The 25,421-nt window shown below is 41.8% G+C and overlaps 1 protein-coding gene across 1 annotated transcript in view; it reads right to left on the bottom strand.

Annotated features, from left to right (window-relative positions):
* tfap2d (transcription factor AP-2 delta (activating enhancer binding protein 2 delta)) overlaps positions 1-25,421 on the bottom strand; it is a 125,320-nt gene that overhangs the window by 21,234 nt on the left and 78,665 nt on the right. Inside the window, exon 6 of the mRNA XM_043687491.2 lies at positions 9,304-9,445. Within this exon, the coding sequence (XP_043543426.1) occupies positions 9,304-9,445 (142 nt within the window). The remainder of the gene's footprint in view (positions 1-9,303; positions 9,446-25,421) is intronic.

Genomic DNA, 25,421 nt, shown 5'->3' with positions numbered 1-25,421 from the left:
AAGGTCCGACATTCGACCTCAGACCTTCGGGTGACCATCCTCCAAGGCGGTGGTGGGACAGGCAGCAGCGAAAAGTGGCCGAGCAGAGGCTGATAGCTAAATTCAGTACCCATAGGGAGGGCTTCAACTGGGACCTTGGGTTCATGTCACACTACAGGTGACCACCATTGCACTGCGTACACACACACACACACACACATGCATGCACACAGAGGCACTCCTATACACAGAAATGCACACAGACACTCACATACACTCCTACAGACATGCATCCTCTCACAGACTTAGACCACTTTACACTCACACACACACATATACACTCTCTCTCACAGACACTCACAAACCACCCTCCCCCCAGACACACACACACACACAGATACGTTTGTGGGGTGAATTTGTACTTGCAGAGTTACATTGTACTTTGCTCAAAAACTGCATGAATCCATGTAAGACTCTGTTAACGCACTTTTTAGATTAGAATCAGTCTAAACATTATGGCATAGACAGGGAACACAGGGGGCTAACACCTTCAACATCTCAACATCTTATCTGTACTGACACCAATTGTTACAGTTTACCTGAGAATGTAATTTTAAAAAAAAGTTTTGTGATTTACATATGAAAGAAGTGAAACTATCATGGTCATTCTAACAGATGAGAGACTTAACAAACAATCAAGATATTTTTCAATGTATAATTTCAGTTACATCACACTGTAAACTTTTGCTATAAATTCTGTGTCTTACAATTTTGTACTCCATAACCACCTGATGAAGGAGCGTCGCTCCGAAAGCTAGTGCTTCCAATTAAACCTGTTGGACTATAACCTGGTGTTGTGTGATTTGTAAATTAAAACGGATCTGTCTGATTTCAAACATGAGGTTAGTTATATTCTGAGGCATGAGGCAGCTAAGAACTGTTGTAGTGATAATCCTTTTAGGGAGTAAAACAGGTTTGTCTAATCCTTCAACAAAGCATGAGAGTAACATTGTTCAGGATTTTACACAGATGCAGAAGCCATGCCATCCCTGGGAGCTGTGAAAATTTTCACAATGTTTAGGTTTGTTTGCTGTGGTAGGATGTTCCAGTTGCAACAGCTCTTGGCCAATGGGAAGTCAGTCAGTTCTTCAGTCCCAGCAGCCCCTGTACGTGTAATGGTCAGGTGAAGAATTGCAGCAAGCCCTGTAGCAGAAACGCTGGGTTCGGCCTAAATTACATGGAGGTAAGTCTCTCAGGGCATATCAGACAGGCCTCAACAAGGGGGAAAGGCAATTAATTGCAGCAGTAGAGGAGGCTTATCCAGTGGAGTTGGCCCATGCCAGTAGGGGGATGCTAAGAAGGTGGAATCTCAACCAAGTGCAAAAGAAGACTGCCAGGCTTTTCTAGGTCGCCTCCATAGATGGCGAGATGCCAGCTGTGATGGAAAGAGTGCCTCAATTGGTTTAAGGGTGGGTTTGCTGCCTACCACAAACTTTTGTGATATTTAGGGGGTGCATCTTAAGCTGCTGACAATCTCTGCCATCTCATCAGGTGTACTCAGAAGAGAAATATAAACATTTTAGAAAGCTCACAGAGTACATGAGAAAGCATTGGCAAGTAGAATAAACACAAAGCCCATTTTGTTTTGGTATGTAAAACTAGTTAGGGAAAGGTTCGGGCCCATCAGGCACCATAAGGTAATGTGTGTGTGGATCTGGAAGATGTGGTCACAGTCTTTAACACCTTACATTGGTCTTTGCAATGGTAAAGGATGGTGCTGGTATGGGCTTCACAGTGGCGAACTGTTAAATATTAGAAGAAATTTACATAGACAGAGGATGTACTGGCAGACATAGCAAGCTGAAACGTAGTTAAATCAGCAGGCCCAGATGTAACACATCTCAGACTGCTGAAGGAGACAAAGACGGTGATATTAGGATTTTCAAATCTTCTCTGGCAGAGGTGGGATGTCAGAGGACTGGAGGACTGCTAATGTTATCCTATTATTTAAAAAAGGGGAGAGGGATAGATAAGGAAATTACAGTCACTCTAACCTGCCTATTGGAAAAAATTCTGAAGACACAATACGTGTAGACTTGGAGAGACACAGGATAGTCAGGGATAATTAATATGGATTCGTTAAGGGATGGCCGTGACTGCCAAATTTGATCAAACCTTTTGAGGAGGTAACCAGGAGTTATTGATGAAGCTAATACATTTGATGTGATCTAGATAGAACTTCAGCAATGTTTTTGATAAGATCTCGTGTGGCAGACTGGTTCAGAAAGTAAAAGCCCATGATATCCAAGGCAACTCCCATATTTGATCCAAAATTGGCAGAGAGGCAGGAAGCAGAAGGTGATGGAAGAGGGCAATGTTCCCTCAGAGCACAATTGCTCTGAATATCCATGTATGCCAATCCCAGCAGCCCACCTCCGGTTTTGGAAGTCGCTGCCACCTATGAACCTTGGAGGTCTGCGTAGAAAAAAAAAATTGACGGATTATGTTTAGAGGGATGTTTCTGTGACTGGACATCTGATGCAGTGGAGTTCTACAGTGCTTAGTGCTGAGGCGCTTATAATTTGTGGCACACATTAGTGAGTTGGATTTAATTGTAGGGTTTATGATCACAACATTTGTGGATAATACAGAAATTGGTAGGGTGCTAAGCAATGAGAAAAGCAGTTGTGAACTGCAGGAGGATATCAGCAGGCTAGTGATCTGGGCAGAGCAATGTCAAATGGAATTCAACATGGAAAAGTGTAAGGCAATGCACTTGGATAGAGCTGACAAGGTAAGGAATTACATCATAAATAGTAGGACCCAGGAAAATGTTGAAGATAAGAAGGACCGTCATGTGCATTTGCATATATTCCTGAGGTGTATTTCATCCCATCTTATCAAAATATGCTAAACAAGCTAATTGTCAGGAAAACCCAACAAGATAGCAAGAATACAAGAGCAAACTCTGGGCAGATTCAGCTCACTGCTTACATTGAATGAACCCCATGTTGCAAACCGAGCGCCAACATCTCAGGACATATGCACCCTCATGATCAAAGCATTGGCATAGGACATGACCCAACCTCTGAGAACTCTTATAGCATATCTCTGACCCACTTACAGGACATTTCTGTACTGCAATGTTGCACTAGCAACTTTTATTGTAATGCTGCAGAAAGGACTTAATGAAATTGGGGCACACACAATCAGCCCAAATTTCACCTTGGTCAGCCTTGATATTGCATATATTGTGCACTGTTTGCAGACCTATTAGTGCAAGGATTTGTCCTTGGTCACTCTTTGTGGCATTGTCAAGACAATGGTGGAGACTTCATGGAGTATCCCTGAAAATCCTTTGTTTACACAGTGAGGTGATAACCTAACTCTCAAGCATGAATCATCAACCAAAAGGATACAGGGGACAATTTGAACTAAATAAATATACCCATTCCACATGTGCACACTTCATCATACCTCAAAATCAATGCAGAATTATTATATCAGGCAGAGAAATACACGCATCACTCATCAATAGCCTCAGGAGTACTGATCGCACTTGGAATTGAGCAGAAATTGTCAGCACATGCCCAAACCGAGATTGTTTCAGAGACAAACACAACAGTGTGACAAAACAGATGCCAAACTAGAAAAATATTATAAACAGAAAAACTGGGTAATCCTATTACGACACAATGTAATCCAAGATGTATTTCAACTATTCAAATCTAACCAGCCTTCTGAAAATGTACAGCAGAGCTCACCATAACTGGGTAGTTTAGCATATCATCAATATATTTCTGAGACTTGCCAGTTTATTGTTTTTGTGTAATGATTTACTGAAACACAAAATTATTTTGTTTTCCTTTGATATTAATACTTTAAGTTTTTGTCTTTAAAGATAAATCTTTAAAAAAGCTTTAAAAAAGATGCTGTGATGATCTAATGGAATAGTCTTCACTTGCCTGGCAGAGTGCAGTTTCAACAATACTCAAGAAGCTTGACAGTATCCAGGATAAAGTAGCCCAACTGTTTGGCACTTTACTCACTAGCTTCCTCATTCAGTCCTTTCACCATCGATACACAGTGACATAATGTGTACTAGTTTGTACTCACCAAGCCTCCTTCAACAGTATCTTTCAGATTTGCAACCTCCATGTTACCTAAAAGGCCAAGGGCAACAGATGCATAGTAACAGCACTACCTAAACGTTCCCCTCCAAGTCATTCACCATCCTGACTAGGAAATAACTTGTCATTGCTTCACTGTTGCGAAGTTAACATCTTGGAACTCTTGCCCAAACAGGGTGCATCTACTCCAGATAGATTGCGGCAGTTCAAAAAGGTAGCTCACAACCATCTTCTGAAGGGTAGTTAGGAATAGACAATAATTGCTGACTTTGTCAGTAATGCCTACACTCGTGATTCAATTAAAAAGTTACCTGGACCTGTAAGGATGCATATCTTTAAATATTGTCAATCATTACTATCTTGATACAGTACATGATGTAATGGTTCCATGACTTGTAGTCAGTCTACAAACAGTGGCAGTCAAGAGTAGCTCCACATACTTGGCCTCATTGTTAACTCCATCTACATATAGTCTGGTCTTCACATAAAAAGAAGTTAACATAATTGTTTGACAAAAATATAAATTGCTGGAAAAGCTCAGCCAGTCTGGAAGCATCTGTGCAGAGATATCAGAGTTAACGTTTTTGGTCGAGTGACCCTTCCTCAGCAAGATTGTTTGACTAATCCGTGTTGTACAATTCTTATTTTTGTGTTGAAGAGAAAAAGGCAGCACCAACCCTTTTGTTAGAATGGGCATTAGCAACGGACACATCAACTCTTGCTGCCCATCCAAATGCACAATAGTCCACACTCCAACTCCCTATCCACTCCTCGGTTAGAAATTCAGCGAACTGATTAAGTGTTGTAAAGGAGCTTCACTGACATGATATGTATCCCTGCATGTTATTTTATGATATTCCCCCTTATATGTCCCTCTCTGAGCCACAAGACATAAAATTACAGGAACCGCTTTTACTCATATAAATGCTTTTTACTGTTACCATTCAATTTGTCAACTCATTGAGTCTACTGCTCAGATAAAGATCCCCTGGGCCCATCAAATCCATACTGGTCAAAAACAACCACCAACTATCCCATTTTCCAGCACTTGCCCCATAGCCATGCATGCCCTGTCTTCGTAAGAACACATCTAAATACTTCTGACATGTTCTGCCTCTACCACTGGTACAGGAAATGGGTTTCAGACTTTCTAGAGCATGGGGAAGCACATGGCTGAGTGTTAACATTGCTGTCTCACAGCACCAGGGTCTTGGATTCAATGCCATCCTCGAGTGACTGCCTGAAGTTTATATGTTTTCCCTGTGTTTGTGTGGGTTTCCTCCCACAGTCCAAAGATGTGCAGGTTGGATAGGTTGGTCATGTTAAATTGCTCATAGTGTCAAGGGATGTGCAGGCTAAGTGGATCAGCTATGGGAAATGCAGAGTTATGGGATTGGTGGGATGCTATTCAGAGGGTTAATGTGAAATCAGTGGGCTGAATGGCCTGTTTCCACACTGTAGAGATTCTATGCTGAGTTGATATTTTACTATGCCTGATTAGACGAGATATCAAATGGCTGGCTCTCTTGGATGGTAAACAAAGATAGAAAAGTTAGGGAATCACAACAGCAAGACAGAGTTAGTGATTCACGCAGCACGAAAACAGACCCTTCGGGCCAAGCAGTTTATGCTAACATAACCCTAAACTAAACTAATGTCATCTGCGTGCTCCTGGTTTATATCCCTCCAAATCTTTCCTATTTATGTACTTATCCAAATGTCTTTTAAACTTTGTAGTTGTACCCACATCCACCACTTTCTCAGGAAGTTCATTCCACACATGAACCACCTCTGTGTAAAAAAAATTACTTCTCATGCCTTTTGTAAATCTCTCTCCTTTCACCTTAAAAATGTAACCCCTTCTCTTGAAATTCCCCCATCCAAGGGAAAAGGCAGCTACCATTAACTCTATCTATACCCCTCATTACTTTATAAACTTCTATAAGGTCACCTCTCAACCTCCTACGCTCCAGTGAAAAAAGCCTATCCAGTCTTTCTTTATAACTCAAACCTTCCATACCTGGCAATATCCTGGCAAATCTCTTCCTAACCCTCTCCAACTTAATAATATCCTTTCTGTAACTGGGTGACCAGAACTGGAAACAGTATTCTAAAAGTGGCCTCAAAATTGTCCTGTACAACCTCAAAATAACTTCCCAACTCCTAACCTTAAAGGACTGAGGAATGAAGGTAAGCATGCCAAACACCTTTTTAACCACCCTCTCTATATGTGATGCAAACTTCAAAGAATTACATATCTGAACCCCCAGGTCCTTTTGTTCTGTTAAACTATACAAGGCCCGACCATTAATTGTATAAGCTCTACTCATATTTGTTATACCAAAATGCAATACCTCGCATTTATCCAGATTGAACACCATCTACCATTTTTCAGCCCATTGACCCATTTAGTCAAGATCCCTTTGTAATCTTAGAAAACCCTCTTCACTGTCTACTATGCCGCCAATTTTAGTGTTGTTCGCAAACTTACTAGCATACCTTTTTTTCTCATCCAAATCATTTATTTAAATGACAAACAAAAGAGGAGCCAGAACTGATTCCTGTGGAGCACGACTGGTGACAGGCCTCCAGTCCAAAACGTAACCCTCCATTAATACTCTTTGTCGCATGCCATTAAGCCAATTATGCATTCAATTGGCAAGCTCATCCTGAATCCCATGTGATCTGGTCTACCATGCAGAATCTTGTAGAATGCTTTACTAAAGTCCAAGTGAACAACATCTGCCCTCATCAATCTTTTTGGTAACTTCCTCAAAAAATTCAATCAAGCTCGTGATACATGATTTTCCTTGTACAAAACAACGCTGGCTATCCTTAATCAATTTTTGCCTTTCTAAATATCCATAAATCCCAGTTTTTCAGGGCTGGGAAGGGTAATGGTTGGTGAAAGTGAGGACTGCAGATGCTGGAGATCAGAGTCAAAATTAGAGAGGTGCTGGAAAAGCACAGCAGCTCAGGCAGCATCCGACGTTTTGGGCAGAAGCCCTTCATCAGGAATGAGGGGGATAGTGTCGGGGGACTGGGTTTGTTTCTAGCCTCAGGTACCTATTTATGTGAAAATGTGACACAGTGGCTCAGTGGTTAGCAATGCTACCTCACAGTGCCGGGGGCCTGGGTTCGATTCTAGCCTTAGGTACTTGTATGAAAATTTGGGGTGATGGTTGGGACCACCAGGGTAGCCTTTGCTGCTTGTGGGCCCCTCTTTGAGTCATAGAGCCTGGATTCCAAGATCTCCATGAAGCTGAAGGCATCGTCACTATGCCAACAGCAAAATAACTGGGAGTACTGCAAGTGTTCATTAAAAGGGCCTTTAATTCTGCCAGTTGGCTGCAATCTGTCACATAGCCCTGCCTCCTGCCCACTGCTGGCAGCTTCAGAGCAGCAATGTGGATCCATCCTGATGCGACTCCTTGCTATTTTACTAACACGCGCGCACACACACAAACATTTAACTGATATTTCTGGAGCTACCAAATCTATTTAAAAATATTCACAGTAGGTAGCTTAGCTGAGAAGAATCTTAATATTGTTTAGCTTGTTGGAGTCTGATTCCAATGTTGCATTTCTCAATATGGAAGAAATCCCTAGTGCATCAGAATTCATGGTTTAGGAGTATAAAACTGAAACTGATTTCATTACAGTTGGATAGGCTGCGACTATACTTGCTATTAGTGTTCCAAATTAATACAATAAAATGAAATTTGAGTGGTTAATAAATCATTAAATGTCTTCTGAAATAACTGCTAAAGGTTACACTGAAAGACAAGTGTGCCATCTAGTGTGGTATTAAGTCAAAATGTCCTTCAGATGGTTACAGATTCTATGACAGGTCTGAGTTGGGTTTGTTGACCTTTCAGGACAGAAAACCAAACCTGTCCAACTGCCTCACTCACTCCAACCTCTCACCCTCATAACTTGTAGCCCTCCACTCCCTCCGCTCCAATCCCAACCAAAAAAAGAGGGCCAGAAAAGTCGATTCTCCTGCTCCTTGGATGCTGCCTGACCTGCCGTGCTTTTCCAGCAACATACTCTCAACTCTGATCTCCAGAATCTGCGAGACCTCACTGTCTCCTGACAGAACAATCACAGGATTACAAGAGGCTGGGGGTTAGCCACTTCTGCTTGCTATTTAATGCCCCAACTGGAAAGTATATGTTGACTATAGTGTGTTGGGTTGCACCATTTTTCAGCTTTTATATGATCTCCTTAAGCCCTAAAATAGTAGGCAGGAACCGAATGCACTTTTCTGGCTAGAAGTTCATCCCTCCTCTTCACCCTCATGATGGGCAAAAATAAGCAAGAACCAATATTTACCTATATCTGAAGTAGGTCAGTTGCAAATACATAAATAAGCCCCCTAATTCAGGCCCTTCCTGCCTTGGTTTGATTCTGACTCTGAGAAAATCAACTCTGAAATATAATAGGATTATAACAATCTTCTCTGTTTCTGGTTGCTATTCAATCTCCCACAACCAGACCTCGAAAACGTTCATCCTCAACTCCTGACAGGGAGGGTGGTGGTAGAATGGCAATGCCACTGAACTAGCAATCCAAATTTCCAAGCCAACAAACAAAACCTGCATCAAAGAGGTGCCTGAGGACAACCATATAGCAATTGTTGTAAAAACCTATTTGGTTCACTAATGCCCTATTAGAGAATGAAATCTGCCATCCTTATCTGGTCTGGCCTTCTTGTAACTCCAGAGCCAGAGCAATTGAATTGACTCTTACCTGTGTGTGGGCATTTTGGGACAGGCAATAAACAGTAGTCCAGCCAATGACACCTATGTCACTTGAAGAAATAAACAAAGTCCTGAGAACTTCAAAGCACTTAGCTGATGCTGATTTCTCCTACAGTATTGCTTTTGTTACAGTGTTGTCTGAGGTTTAATATTTGAGGTTCCTGGTCTCACTACTACAAGTGAAGGAATAAGTGCATGCTTCTGAATTAGTTTCAGTAATTGTCAGATAAGACAGCATCAAGTGTGAGTGGGATGCTCCAATGTCAGATAGCCTGCAGAACACACTGTTTAAGCCACACATGATTACAATGAAAAGCTATAGATTCTAATAGAGGCAAAGATCATCATTTTTTAACAAGAGAGGGATGCAGTGTTCTGGAAGGGAACAAATGAAACTGGTTCAGAGTGAAAGAGTAATTCAGATTACTTACTTTGTTGCTAGAATCATCTTTTTCCTTGGCGTCTGTTCTTTTGGTTCAAGATGTTGTCGGGCTAGCTGCTCTCCCACTGCTTTGGCTGGAAATTCTGTCTCGCATGTATAGCCAAAATCCCGTGCCAAATGGAGGGCCTCGCCTAATGGGAGAAGAGAAATTACTTTTAAAATCTAAATGACCAATATACCTGGAGAATAAAACTGTGTTAAATCAACTTGTTGACCAGAAGCTAGATTTCCATCTGATAGAAAACCCAAATTCAGCACCGAATTCTTAGAGCTTCAAATGTTAAATAACTTACTCTCAACTTCAATATTTCATGATAGTATAAACACTCAGTTATATTGTCTGTGGATCTGAATCCACACCAACACTTCAATAAATGTTATTTCGCAACTGGATACATATTCCAATGGATGAACATAAACAGCACCTTGCAATGATCAGACTGCAGGGTGCTGTTCTAATTAACAGCTACTGTGTATACTGCACTGGAATACCTGGAAAATTCAAACCACAGATTTTGACTCACTTGTCATGAATGATATTCACAGTCTTGTATTACCATATGATTATTCTTAGTTCAATCAGCCCACTAGATGGTGCACTTTATGGTGTCGACATGCCTTTTTGAAAGAGAGAGAAGGGAGTCTACAAATGCCTCACATTTTCTGTGGCTTCCTGGTTTCTGTTGACATTGAGTAGGATTTATAATAGCTCCAGAGAAATTTGCATGATAGGTTAACTTGAATACCTTGCATGTCAAAGAAAAAGGCATCAGGAATGGAACCTAAAATGACAAACATCCAATGATAATGCTTTTTTGTTTACAAAAACAGATGAACTTGCATCAAAATAAAAAGAAAATAAAACTAAAGATCAACAACAGAAGGCAGCAAAGCAGCTTACAATGTTCATAAGAGTACAAGTTTAATTCTATGGAATTTTAAAAAAATAAATAACTTGTGAAAAAGACTTACATAGTATCTTTCACACCCTCAAAATATCTGAAAATATTTTCCGGAAAATGAAATACATTTGAAATATAATTATAGTTTCTGTAATGTAGGATACTAATGCACAATAAGATCCCACTTTAAGGCAGAGACAGTTAAATAATTGACTAATAATGGAATGAAAGGGTATCAGCAATGTGCAGGAAATTGGAATTGAGATGTCAATCAGATCAGCTTTGACCTTTTAAATGTGGAACAAGCTGAACAGGGCTAAACAGCCTACTCCTCCTAATTTGTATATTCATATGTTACAACCATCAGTCATATGAACCAGATAACCTGCTTTTGTGGTGTTGACTAAGGGACATGTATTGGCCAGGATACAAAGGATAGCTCCCCTGCTCCTCTTCAAAATAGTGTCATATCATCTTTTATGTTCACCTGAGAGACAGGACCTTACTTTAATGCCTTATTCAAAAGATGGCACTTCTAACAGTATAAAGTGCCCTCTAAACTGCTCTAAAGTGTCAATCTTGATTTTTGTGTTCAATTTCCTAGTGACACTTGAACCTACAATATTCTGACACGGGGTAAGAGTGATATCAATTGAACCGTAGCCTACTGTAGCCTTCAACGAAGTTTTTTTGTTGGATGTGCAGGCATCCTCAAATCACAAAAATATAAAACAAGATAGAAATTTGTAAATTGTGGATATCGCAGATTTGATGAGGGTTGAAAGGTATATTTAACATCACTTCAGCCTCACATTGGCTACAATGTATGGGTTGGAGTGTAAGTGCAACTGATCCAGAGCAAATGTATCAACATTTATAGTTTGCCTTTTTGAACATTTTTAGATGTTCCCCCATTTTTCTTTCTCATTTTCTCCCTTTCCCCCTTCTAAACCTTTTGAAACCTTGTTAAAGTACAATTCCACAGTGTTAAGTTTTGAATCAGTAGCTGGAAAACTTAAACAATTATCTGCAAAAGAAAGGAGAAAAACTTGCATTTGTAGAATTCTTTTCACACTCTAAGGGAATCCTGAAGCTCTTTGAAGCCAATACTTTTGAAATGTACTCAATTGCTTCACAGCTAAACACATACAATGAGGTATGATCAATACTGAATTGTTAACTGACCAGATCATCTTGTTTTTGATGGTGTTAAGGGTTAAATGTTGGTTGGGATATTGGACTCCTGTTCACTTTATTAAATAGTGACAGCAAATCTTTTCCTTGAACAACGATAACCTGATTTAATGTTCCATCTCAATGACAATATCTCCCAACTTGCTGCATAGTTAACAGCATAATCAACCCAGTTTGCACACTCAACTTTGTATGTGGACCTTAAACCTACAATCATCTGACTTAGAAGTGAAAGTTTTACTGCTAAACTAACCTGATTCTGAAGTACAATAAACTAAGACATTGCATGCACTTAGGAGAATCTTATTTACGCAGCAGACATTTGTCACATGAATTCTTTATTATCAACAGCAGTAGAAGCAAAATCCATCATAGCTTTGCTTTAACCAGGAAGTGATTAGGAACTTTAAAAAGGAAACAATAAAAAAGAACAACTTACATCATGATGGTGCCTTCAAGGACCTCAGGCAGTCTGAAAGCCCTTTTCGCTCACTAAAATATTTCTTGTTGTACTGCAGCAGCCAATTTATAAACAAGTTCCCACAGACAGCAATGACCAAAACAAAATCAGTGTTTGTGATGTTAGTGGTGGGGGGTTGGAAATTGGCCAGGATGTTCATGAGAACTTTCCTGTTCTTTTTCAAACTAATGCCATACAGAAAATTGTATTCAGAGAGGACAACAAGATGAAATTAAGAAGGCAAAAGACTAGGTTAGGTTTTCAGTAGGTTTGATTGGCTGATTGATACCCATATGTCGATGAAGCTTCAGACGTTCTTTGGTGGCTAATTCAAGTAATCATTCTTGTTGGTGTGAATTTCAGTCAGACAAATTTTATGTCAAATTTTCACCTAATTTTGTCTTCATCCAACATATTTTGATCTGCTTTTCTGGAGAGACCATCATTTGTAGATAGCTCATATCACTGAGTTTCTTGTAGCACTGAACCACCACACTCTGGAAAGTCCAGATGACCAGAACCATGTGTCAAATCTAATCATACATTGCAGTCCACTTAGGATTCAGATGAGGAGTAATTTCTTCGCCCAGAGAGTGGTGTGTCTGTGGAATTCACTATCTCAGAACACAGTTAAATCCACAACATTGAATATTTTCAAGCAGGCATCACATATGGTTCTCAGAGCGAAATGGATTAAAGGCTATGGGGAGAAAATGGGAACAAAGTTATTAAGTTGGATGATCAGACATGGTCATATTGAATGGCACAGCAGGTTGGAAGGTCTAAATGCCAAACTCCTGCTCCTTTTTTTCTGTTTCTATGTCAAATTAAGAATCTTCCTGTTCTATGGGGCCCAACGATTCACAGTTTAAAACCCATGCGCCTTTGGGAGAAGAAAACGTGCAAGTGGTTCAAGCAAAAAAATTATTAAAATCATAGAGACATAGAAATCTGAAGCACAGAAAAAGGCCCTTTGGCCCACTGAGTCCACGAAAATCAAAAACAACTACCTAACGAGTCTAATCCCATCTTGCAGCACTTGACCCATAGCATGATGTGCCAAATTCTGCTCACAAGCAAAATTCTTGTCCTAGCATTCAAAACTCATTTAGAAATATGGATGTTTTGCTTTCAACGTTGAGAACTTCCATATTGCTAATCTCACCCAATTTTCACAATTGATGCAGCAATTCCCGAGTCATTCAGAGGCTGGAAAGATTTGCCCATTCTTCCCAAATTATTGAGCTGAATTTTAACTTTCAGACCCTTTCACAGTGAAGTTCGTTGACAGCATTTCAAGAATTTGATTTTTTTTGCAATGTGTTGGCCACTTTTAACCCAACGCTGATTGCTAGGTTTCCTGATTAAAGTGAAAAGGCTTGGTGATGACTCCACTCCGGTGGTTAAAGGGACCCTCACAACTGCAACATTGTCGATGTCTTTTGAGAGAACCAGAGCTTACATAGATAGAGACATCAAGCGGCAAGACAATACAACGTTTCAGCAAAGCTTCCCTGGAGATAATGGTGTGAGTCGTAAGAGTGCCCAGAGAGATGCTGTGAGTCTCAGAGAATAAGCAGGAGGTGGCCAAAGAGGTCAACGGGACCTGGGTCACAGAAGAGATTATATGAACTGATCAGTGCAAGAAAGATTTCTTACTCAATTACATTATTAGTGCTTCTGAATCTCTTGTTGCACATTGTTCTCCTCATACATTGCATCATCTTCAGACATTAGCTATTCCTCCAAAGAGAAATCCATTGACTCGGCTTCGAAGCTAGATTTTGGACAAACATGCATGATGACATTTCTGTTCTGAGGAAGTGCCTTTGGACGTGAAACGTTAATTCTGTTTCTCTTTCCTTTGATGCTGCTACACCTTCTGGGTTTTTCCAGCATTTTCTCATTTTATTTATGATGGTGGTTGCAGAGCAGATGAACATTAGTGGAGTGGAACCCCTTGCATTTAAAGACAAATGTGACAAATATTCTCTGTATGACTCACTGGACCTGTGAGAATTCAGAAAGGTAGAAAATCCAAGCACGCTATCATGCTGACTGATCTCATCAGTTACAAAGTGCTGGCCTTGACAAACATGGGATTCATTCCCTAAGCAGTGCAATTTGATTGTGAAATTCCACAAATGTCATGTGCAGATCCTTGAAGAAGGCAAAGAACTTCAGAGTTGCGGTGGCCTTAACTGCTACTGGCAGTGCCTGTACGCCTGGTCCATTTGGTTGAAGGTCTTCTTCCAGGAGACAGCAAGTATGCACAGCCATATGACAGGAAAGTCTGAGCTCCTGAGACACTGACACTCAGACACATTCAGAAAATGAATTCTCTACCTGAAAGGCATTTATTATGGTCTTGCCTTTTACAAGCTGGAGCTCTGAGTTTAGCACCAATCTCTGTGGACTACTGGATGGTTTAGGAGAAAATTGATGATGCTCCTCCTATGGCGGTTAATGTTGCCATTGCTACTTCCCTTGGTCCACATTTGATGTGCAAGGAAGAGCTGCATAAGCTCCTCCCATTATGCTGCATGGGCTGACAGCCAGATCAAAAGCAAAATACTCCAATGTGTTGGAGTGGCCACCAAAGTACTGAAAATCGCTCCCATAGGAGTAGTAGAAGTCATGTGAATCTTCCACTTAAACAAGTAGGTATTATTTCAATATTAAAAGTCTATCTTATTGTGAATTGTTCATTCTTGTCAGACCCTGCTGTCATCTCACTCTGTTTGTCTTAGCTGGTTCCATGAAACATGGACCACCTATACACACAGAGATTGTTTGAAGAAATGCATTTGTACAGCATAGCTTGTACACTGTGATCACATAATCTAATGACCACTCATGTTATTCTGTGTTGAGGCATGAAGGAAGAAGCCATTAAAGGCCTCTTATACACTGTGTCAGAAGTATGAAGCTGAAATTGTGTGGATTTTGAGAACTAAGAGAGCCAGTTGCTGTAAAACTTCAGTCTGCAACTTTGTATTACTGGCAGGTCAGTGTTGCTTTGAATTTTCCAGACCCTGCAACTATGGAGTTGAATGGTGACCTGTGACAGAATTGAAATTTGTTCCACTCTCGATGGGAAAATTTGGAAAAGCTACAGAGAAAAAGAGAAAACCATGAACAAAAGAACAACTCTGCTTTCAATGCTAGGGAAAGTAGGAAGACAAATTGCCTGAACTTTACCAAAGATCAGGAAAGCCATAATGGAGAAATTTTGTAGTTTTTGAAGACCCTCTTTGAACCTTTTTGCTAATATTATTTGTGAACAGTGTGTGTTTAACATTAGAACATGGGAAGAAATAAAGACATATTGCAGAAACACCAGCAGAAAGATAAAGACCAAAATACCGTATGAAAATATTCAGGAGAATAGCAAGCACAAAAGAACACATGAAGTATGAGGAAAACAGAACTCTAACTACAACGAGCAGAATCATTTTGTACACAAGCATTATGCTGGAAAGAAGCAAGTTTATAATGGTGGCTGCTGAAAAATGTCAGACAATGGTTCTGACAAATCGATCTACACACACAGGAATGGATTGACACCTTCCTATCTCAAGTTGACGAATAGTTTGTGACTGTTAGAATGATGACCACAGACTGGAGCTATTTGCAACATCATGGGCTTCACATATCGATGTGAAGTAACCCAACATGATGATTCAAAACTGAAGGCATTGAAAGATAAAGTTGGGTTTATATGATGAAATAATGCTCACTACAAAAGGACAAAGTAAACTGACAGCTGAATGAAATGGTAAGAAGAAGGACCTGGAGTTCCAGATAGCAGATACTAAGCAGATACCTTAAAAGCTTGGAATGCTATGTGCACCAGAACGGATTTGCAGCATTTTCCAGGGCAACAATCCACTGACTGTTTAACAGATCATAAGAAATTTAAAAGGTCTTTGCATAGGTCTGTGCTGTCATTCTTGTGCAGATCATCTTGAAGTAACGGAGAGTGCGAGACTAATTAAACATCTGCTGAGGAGAGATCCAACTGTCCTCAGGTCCAGCCTGAAGGATAAGATAGAGAAGCTGATAAAGGGAGGAATCAAGGAAGTGACAACTCCTACAAACTGGATGAGCAGTATGATAGCAGTAAAGCAAGTTAGAAATCTGACAGTACACATGACTCCAAAGGATCTCAATAAAGCTTTGAAGAGATCTCACTATCCCATGCCAATCATTGAAATAATGTTGCCACAATTTGCCAATGCAGGGATTTTTACTGCTTTAAATGTGAAGGCTGGATACTGACAAGCAAAGTTGGATGTAAGGAATCATTTTCTAAACTCCTCCTTCATGCCACTTGGGAGCTATAGATGGTTGTGCATGCGGTTTGGCATTCCTCTTGCTCCAGTTGAGTGTCAATGCAGTTGAGTGTCAGCATGAGATAGCGGCATTCCTGTTAATGAAATTTGGATAATAAAAGAAAGAACTGCAGATGCTAGAGATGCTACTAGAATCAACCACAAAGTGCTACAGAAACTCAGCAGGTCTGGCAGCACTTGTGGAGAGATAAACAAAGTTAACATTTTAATTCCAATATTATTTGTTCAAGAAAGCATTACCAACCCTTCCTACTCTTGAACTGAACTAGCCATATAAGTAGGAAGTGCCTCTTACTCATTCACTGGAGACACCTCAGACACTTCTTTTGCTCGTGCATCACCATTAACTGCTTATCCGCTCCCATCAGACTCAATCCCTCCTTTAGTCTCACTGGAGAAACAAATGATCCGGAACCTGGAGCAGAGGCCTAGAACCCTGTGGCTAGGGTGAAGGGGAAGGGGTGGGTGGGCGGAAGGAGTGAAGGTGGTGAAGACATCAGGCTCCTCATTCTCTACGAGGAAAAAGTTCTGGATTTCTGGACCTTGCTTCCATGAAAAGGTCAGAAGTAGGGATAGTTACCAATGATTCCACATCGTTTAGTACCATTGGCAATTCCTCAGATACTGTAGCAGTCCATGTCCAAATGCACAATATTCAGGTTTGATCGAATAAGTGACAAGTAACATGTCAAATAAGCACAAGGCAATGACCATTTCCAATAAGAGAGAATCTAATCATCACCCTTAGCATTCAATTACATTACTATCACTAAATCTCATGCTATCAACTGTCTGGGGATTACTTTTGGCAAGAAAATGAACTGAACTAGCCATATAAGTACTCTGGTTACAAGAGCAAGTCAGAAGCTATGAATCCTACAGTGAGTAACTAAACTTCTGACTCTTCAAATCCTTTTCACCATCTAAAAGGCACAATTTAGGAGTGTGTTCGAGAACGGCGGGTGCTGGGCGGAAGTGAAGTCGGAGCGCAAAGCCGGTCGGGAAGGTAAGTGATTGTTATTTGAGTGGGTGTGTTCTAGACCCCAGGTCCTACAAAGTAGGGCTTTACTCCCACCCTCTTCCTCGAAAATAAATTAAAAGTCCACAGACTTGCCCCAAAAAGAGGGTCCAAGGGAGTTCCTGTGGAGTGAAGAGTGAGGCTTTAGCTCAGGAATCTTTGACAAGGAGGTTGAGTGAAGTGATTATGCCACAGTTGAAGAGGGTGAAGACATGACTGCCAACCTGGTTCAGTGTGTTACGTGCTTGATGTGGGAGGTCAACGACTCTGGTGTGTCTGGCTCGTATAAGTGTGGAAAGTGTGTGCACGCTCAGCTACTGACAGAGCATATTGCAGCACTGATGAAAGAACTCAAGGACCTTAGGCTCATCCGAGAGAACGAGATCTTTCTGGACAAGACCTTCAGCGAGGTTATTACACCAACCATACCAGAAGAGAGCAGACGATGAGGAAGGCAGAGAGGAGACAGGTGCAAGAGACCCCGGGGGAAGTACCTGTCAGGAACAAGTTGAATCTTTTGGAAACAGTAGAGACTGATGACACTGCCAGTCCACGAGGTGGCCAGGTCTGTCAATCAAAAGTTGGCGTGGAGGCAGAGCGGAAGAGTCGGACATCACACAGAGCCATGGTAATAGGGGAGTCCATAGTGAGAGGAACTGACCGGGGTTTTTGTGGCAGCAGGCGGGACTTAAGGATGGTATGTTGCCTTCCTGATGCCAGGGTTAAAGACATCACAGACAGAGTGCAGGAAATCCTCAAGGACGAAGGTGAAGAGCCAGAGGTGGTGGTACATGTCGGCACAAATGATGTCGGGAAGAAGAAGAGGAGGAACATACTACAGTGGGACTGCGGAGAACTAGGAAGAAGGCTGAAAAGCAGGACGTCCAAGGTGGCTATCTCCGGTTTGCTTCCAGTTCTTCGGGCTGGTGAGGCCAGAAACAGGGAGATAATGGACTTGAACGTGTGACTGGGGAACTGGTGTAGGAAGCACGGATTTAAATTCTAGGATCACTGGGGTATGTTTTGTGGTAAGCATAAATTATACAAGAGAGACGGTTTGCACCTTAATAGGTTGGGGACCAGCATTCTGGCAGGCAGGTTTGCTACTGCAACACAGCTACGTTTACACTAAGTAGCGGGGGGGGGAGGAGACAAACTGGATGTTTAGGAAGGAAATTGAAGGGAAAGTTAGAACAAGGGAAGTCAAGAAAGACAACTGTATCAATGAGGTAGAAAACTCAAAAAGGGATCATGCTGTAAGGTTGAGTGAAATAGGAGTTGATGGGAAGGGTGAGGGCAGTAACAAATTAAAAATACTATATATGAATGCACGAAGCATTAGAAATAAGATGAATGAGCTTGAGGCTCTTTTGGAAATTGGCAGATACGATATTGTAGGGATAACTGAGACATGGCTTCAAGTGGACAGGGCCTGGGAAATGAATATTCAAGGATACACCTGCTATTGTAAGGACAGACTGACAGGCAGAGGGGGTGGGGTGGCCATGTTGGTAAGGGATGATATTCAGTCCCTTGCGCAGGGGGACCTAGAATCAGGGGATATAGAGTCAGTATGGATAGAGCTGAGAAATTCTAAGGGTAAAAAGACCCTCTTGGGAGTTATGTACAGGCCCCCAAACAGTTGACTGGATGTCGGATGTAAGTTGAATCAGGAGCTGAAATTGGCCTGTTACAAAGATGTTACTACAGTTGTTATGCAGGACTTCAACATGCAGGTAGACTGGGAGAATCAGGATGGTATTGGACCTCAAGAAAGAGACTTTGTGGAGTGCCTCCGAAATGGATTCTTAGAACAGCTGGTGCTGGAGCCTACCAGGGAGAAGGCAATTCTGGATCTGGTATTGTGCAACGAACCAGAATTGATCAGGGACCTCGAAGTGAAGGAGCCATTGGGAAGTAGTGACCATAATACAATAAGCTTTAATCTGCAATTTGAGAGGGAAAGGGTACAATCGGAAGTGACAATATTTCTGTTGAATAAAGGGACTTATGGAGCTATGAGGGAGGAGCTGGCCAAAATTCAATGGTGCAATACCTTAGCAGGGATGACAGTGGAGGAACAATGGCAGATATTTCTGTGTATAATGCAGAAGATGCAGGATCAGTTCATTCCAAAAAGGAAGAAAGATCCTAGGAGGAGGCATGGGTGGCCGTGGCTGATGAGGGAAGTTAAGAAACATATAAATTTAAAAGAGAAAAAGTACAACATAGCAAAGATAAGTGGGAAAACTTTTAAAGAACAACAGAGGATCACTAAGAAGGAAATACGCAGGGAAAAAATGAGGTATGAAGGTAAACTGGCCAAAAATATAAAGGAGGATAGTAAAAGCTTTTTTAGGTATGTGCAAGGCAAAAAAATGGTTAAGACTAAAACTGGGCCCTTGAAGACAGAAACAGGGGAATATATTACGGGGAACAAAGAAATGGCAGTAGAATTGAATTGATACTTCAGATCTGTGTTCACTGGGGAAGACACAAGCAATCTCCCTGAGGTAACAGTGGCTGAAGGACCTGAACTGAAGCAAATTTATATTTGCCAGGATTTGGTGTTGGAGAGACTGTTAGGTCTGAAGGTTAATAAGTCCATGGGGCCTGATGGTCCACATCTCAGGGTACTGAAGGAGGTGGCTCGGGAAATCGTGGATGCGTTGGTGATTATTTTCCAGAGTTCGATAGATTCGGGATCAGTTCCTGTGGATTGGAGGGTGGCTAATGTTGTACCACTTTTTAATAAAGTCGGGAGAGAGAAAGCAAGAAATTATAGACCAGTTAGTCTGACCTCAGTGGTGGGTAAGATGCTGGAGTCAATTATAGTAGTAACAGGATAGGTCAGAGTCAGCATGGATTTGTGAAGGGGAAATCATGCTTGACTAATCTTCTGGAATTTTTTGGAGATGTAACTCTGAAGATGGACGAGGGAGATCCAGTAGATGTAGTGTACCTGGACTTTCAGAAAGCTTTTGATGAGGTCCCACACAGGAGGTTAGTGAGCAAAATTAGGGCGCATAGTATTGGGGACAAAATACTAACTTGGATTGAAAGTTGGTTGGCTGATAGGAAACAAAGGGTAGTGATAAATGCCTCCATTTCGGAATGGCGGGCAGTGACCAGTGGGGTACCACAGGGATCAGTGCTGGGGACCGCAGCTTTTTACAATATATATTAATGATATAGAACATGGTATTAGTAATAACATTAGCAAATTTGCTGATGATACTAAGCTGGGTGGCAGGGTGAAATGTGAGGAGGATGTTAGGAGACTACAGGGTGACCTGGACAGGTTAGGTGAGTGGTCAGATGCATGGCAGATGCAGTTTAATGTGGATAAATGTACGGTTATCCACTGTGGTGCAAGAACACGAAGGCAGATTACTACCTAAATGGAATCAATTTAGGTAAAGGGGCAGTACAAAGAGATCTGGGTGTTCTTGTACACCAGTCAATGATGGTAAGCATGCAGGTACAGCAGGTAGTGAAGAAGGCTAATAGCATGCTGGCCTTCATAACAAGAGGGATTGAGTACAGAAGCAAAGAGGTGCTTATGCAGCTGTACAGGGCCCTGGTGAGACCGCACCTGGAGTATTGTGTGCAGTTCTGGTCTCCAAATTTGAGGAAAGACATTCTGGCTATTGAGGGAGTGCAGCGTAGGTTCACGAGGTCAATTCCTGGAATTGCGGGACTACCTTACACTGAAAGACTGGAGCGACTGGGCTTGTATACCCTTGAGTTTAGAAGGATGAGAGGGGATCTGATTGAGACATATAAGATTATTAAAGGATTGGACACTCTAGAGGCAGGAAACATGTTTCTGCTGATGGGTGAGTGCCGAACCAGAGGACACAGCTTAAAAATACGGGATAAACCATTTAGGACAGAGATGAGGAGAAACGTCTTCACCCAGAGAGAGGTGGCTGTGTGAAATGCTCTGCCCCAGAGGGCAGTGGAGGCACAGTCTCTGGATTCATTTAAGAAAGAGTTGGATAGAGCTCTCAAGGATCATGGAATCAAGGGTTATGGAGATAAGACAGGAACAGGATACTGATTAAGGATGATCAGCCATGATCATATTGAATGGTGGTGCAGGCTCAAAGGGCAGAATGGCCTACTCCTGCACCTATTGTCTATTGTCTACTCTTCATTTACTCGAACGAGTATAGCTCCAAAAATACTCAAGACATTTGACAGCATCCAGGACAAGGTATCCTGCTTGATTGGCATCACATTCATAACCATTATTCTCTCTACTACCACCACTCAAGAGAAGCAGTGTATATTATCTATAGGACCCACTGAAGAAATTCACCAAGGCCCTTTAGACAGCACCATCCAAACCCAAAACCACTCCAATCAAAATGGACAAGGGCAGTACATACATCGGAATACCACCACCTGCAAGTTCTCCCCCAAGCTACTCATCACCCTCACTTGCAAATAAATCACCATACCTTCAGTATTGCTGAGCCAAAATCCTGGAATTCTCTCCCTAACAGCATTGCGGGTGTGCCTACACAAGATGGACTGTAGTTGTTCAACTCCACCCTCTCAAGGGCAACAAATGATGGGTAATAAATGCAGACCTAGTCAGGGACATATATCCGATGAATGAATTTCAAAAATCAAATTATTGTCGAAGAACAGAACTGCTCATACAGAGATGGAAGTGTTCAAAGGACAACAATCCAATAAGCTCCATTGTGCTGCACTGCTCTACTCTCTCATTGTCACTCGTATTAATTCATTCTTAATTTGTGCATTTTCAACATCTAGTTCCCTCTTTTTTTCTTACGTAGTCACTAGCAGCACTCAGCAACCTTTGCGAAGAACTCAGTGCTAAAGACCCTCAGCTTCACCTGCACCTCTGAAAGGAAGCTGCTGGATCCCCTGTAACCTTTTCACTTGAATTTTCTAACAACTCAGAGACTTTCACCTCATTAGAGAACACTATATCTAGATTAGACACTAGACCGCAGTGGGTACATCAATGTTACACCTTCACTGGTGGTCAACACACTACATCCGAGACCTTTGACAGTCAGATGACCATCTCAGGCACTAGCTTAACCCCAGGCAAGAGATGAGCCCCTGTTCTCCTCCATTAATGGATATGTACAACTGCACAGACAGGATTAGCAGGCAAGTTTGTCAGAGGCAATCGGCAACCTGAATCAAAAGATGGAGTAGTCCATCAATTTTATCATTACTGTGCTGGCTCTGGCATGCATCTCAGGCAGCATCTGAGCAGCAGGAAAATTGACATTTCGGGCAAAAGCCTTTCATCACGGCTGCTGATGAAGCCCGATGAAAAATCTGATGAAGGGCTTTTGCGCGAAACATCAATTTTCCTGCTCCTCAGATGCTGTCTGACCTGCTGTGCTTTTCTAGCACAACTCTAACCTTGATTCTAATCTCCAGCATCTGCAGTACCCACCTCCACCTGCATACATCTACCTGCCTGTCTCCATGCATGGTTTAGTGAACACCAATGAGAGACATGTTCAGGACACACAGTGACTTTCAGGTACACGCAGAGTCCTGCACCTCATTGCTATAGTCATAAGTGCTCAGCATCAATGGTAAGGTGAGGTAAGGTGGTTAGGGCGGCACAATGGCACAGTGGTTAGCACTGCTGACTCACAGTGCCATAGGCCCAGGTTCAATTCCCGCCTTGGGCAACTGTCTGTGTGGAGTTTGCACATTCTCCCCGTGTCTGCGTGGGTTTGCTCCGGGTGCTCCGGTTTCCTCCCATAGTCCAAAGATGTGCAGGTTAGGTGAATTGGCCATGCTAAATTGCCCGTAGTGTTAGGTGAAGGTGTAAATGTAGTGGAATGAGTCTGGGTGGGTTGCTCTTCAGAGGGTCGGTGTGGACTTGTTGGGCTGAAGGGCCTGTTTCCATACTATAAATACTCTAAGGAAGAAAAGGGACCTGGACTTCACTCCAGGTGCCTCTTCCTCTCAGAATAACAAGTAGTGCCTGCAGACAGCCACAGACAGGAAGAGCAGCACTGAGGCCCTCCAGAGGCTTCTTCTCAGGACACTCCAGAGGAGCCAGGCCCTCTACATCCCTCGCTACCTGGAGCCTGCAGCAATTCAATCTGAGGAGGGTGAGCCTTCATCTGGGTAAAAGACTCACCACAGGATGTAGAGAGAGGGAGAGGAGGAAGAAAAATTACTGAGTGCTCCGAAGTGGCACGGGTGAGATATCATCATAAGCAACCTTACACTTTTGCAAGTACATGTTCACTTGCAATGTTAAAATGTCTGCTGTTACTTAATTTTAACAGTAAAATTTGATGAAGTCTTACCCAAAAGAAAGATGAGCAGCCTCTTCAGATATCCCAAGGATTGAAGAAGTTGCAGAGTCCAAGCATTGCTCAGTTGTTGCAAACAACCAATTCCTTGTCTGCAGATAGACTCAGACGCCAGGGTTCTTTGAACTGTAACATTGATGACCACAGCCAAGTTATCACATTTAAATGTGAACAATTTTGATGCTAAATGCAAAATGCAAGGACTGTACTAAGGCATGGCCTGCACAAAACTTCCATACTTGCACACACCTTGTAAGTGAGCACAGAATCAGTGATGATTCCATGCATCTCTGCAGGACAAGGTTCATTCTATATATCATCTTTCCGAGGTAGTGGAAGATGTTCACTGAGATGTTCACTCCCATGACTGCTCTCCTTCATTGCGTACTTTTCCTTAGCTGATCACTGTGCTAAGTACTGCCTCTTATATGTTTAACAAAGTCCAAGAGAATGCTTAAACGTTTCAGGACAACTAAGTAGTCCGTAGGACAACTTATGTAGATACTTTAAAATGGGATCATCTAAAGATATCAAGCCTAAAATCACACTGGCAATAGACACTTATTCATGAATACCAAAGTGCTTAAAATGTTGCTAATCTGACAAACAACAGAACTTAAAACAAGTTCAAACCGAGCTCATTCATCCTGGAAGGGAACTTCAAGCAGGTTTTCACTAGCCTCCTCGAACTGGCAATGCATTGCTCTGGCATGTTTATAGGATGCCCCTCCTCGGTAATGTTCTGATCCTCAGCGTCATCTTTCTTTTCATAAGATTACTGTTATCTCCTGATTTTGTTTCTGCACCTAGGACATGTTGCTTTTGCAGAATTTCCTAAAGGTGTATTGAGCCATGTCTGGAAGAAGTAGCCCTTGACTGATGATCTTGGAAGGAGACAGGAACCCGAGTTCTCCAGTACATAGCTCACAGGATTTATGATGCAGACCTCCAGAATTTGGCATCAATGGTGACAAATAATTTGAACGTTGTTGATGAGGAAGCTTTTTTTTATTGATTACAGTCAGTTACTAATGCCCTTTTGCTGTGGGAAATGAGTGATGGCAGAGAATCCCTCTGTCAAGCTCCTTGATAAATCACAATGAAAGAATATGGACCCTGTGATTTGGAGAAAAGAGAATCAGTGACAATCCAGATGTGTTTATGGGTCGAGGATTGCAAGATGAAAAATAGGTCCCCAGCTGTTCCTTGAAATGAGCTGCTCACACAAAAATTCAGAAAAGTGTTAACTTCATGGTCACTGGGATGGGATCACCTCGCAAATCCTCCTCCAGCTGATAATAGAGGTCAGAGATAATGATGTGGGACATTCTTGATTAATTCTGCACTGACGTTCAGAGGGTAGTAGAAAATGACAGTGAGGCTTGTAGATCTGGAGTACCATTATCCTCCTCCCCCACCTTAGTAGACGTTCACCTACTGCTTCTCCCTCTGGAGACCATGCAGCAGTTACTGGAGGTGTCTATTCTTGCTGGGCTTGCTAATGCAGTTGTAATCACTGTCTCCTCCTACGTTGTCTTCAGATTATCACCCAGGCCACATTGACACCAGCCTTGGTATCCTCCATGTGTAATCAGTTATTAGATAATCTGTAGGGAATGTCAGAAAAATAACTCAATTTTATTGGAGAAACTTTTGAGGCCTCATGTCCATTACAATGACACCTTACTTGATTCCCTCAAAAAGTGTATCATGGAGGCATCCCAAGGAGGTAATTCAAATGCCCCTATAATGAGCTCTGATGTATGTTAACTTATCCAGTTGTACTTTGTACAACCAATGTTTTCATGCTATACTGGAGATACCATTCTGCCAGTAGCCCACAATGATA

The sequence above is a fragment of the Chiloscyllium plagiosum genome, unplaced genomic scaffold, assembly GCF_037043375.1.
Source record: "Chiloscyllium plagiosum isolate Xiang-an unplaced genomic scaffold, Cpla_swu_hap1 HiC_scaffold_3, whole genome shotgun sequence".
NCBI lineage: Eukaryota > Metazoa > Chordata > Chondrichthyes > Orectolobiformes > Hemiscylliidae > Chiloscyllium > Chiloscyllium plagiosum.
The sequence above is the reverse complement of the archived record's forward strand: the minus strand, read 5'-3'. Positions and strand labels throughout refer to the sequence as shown.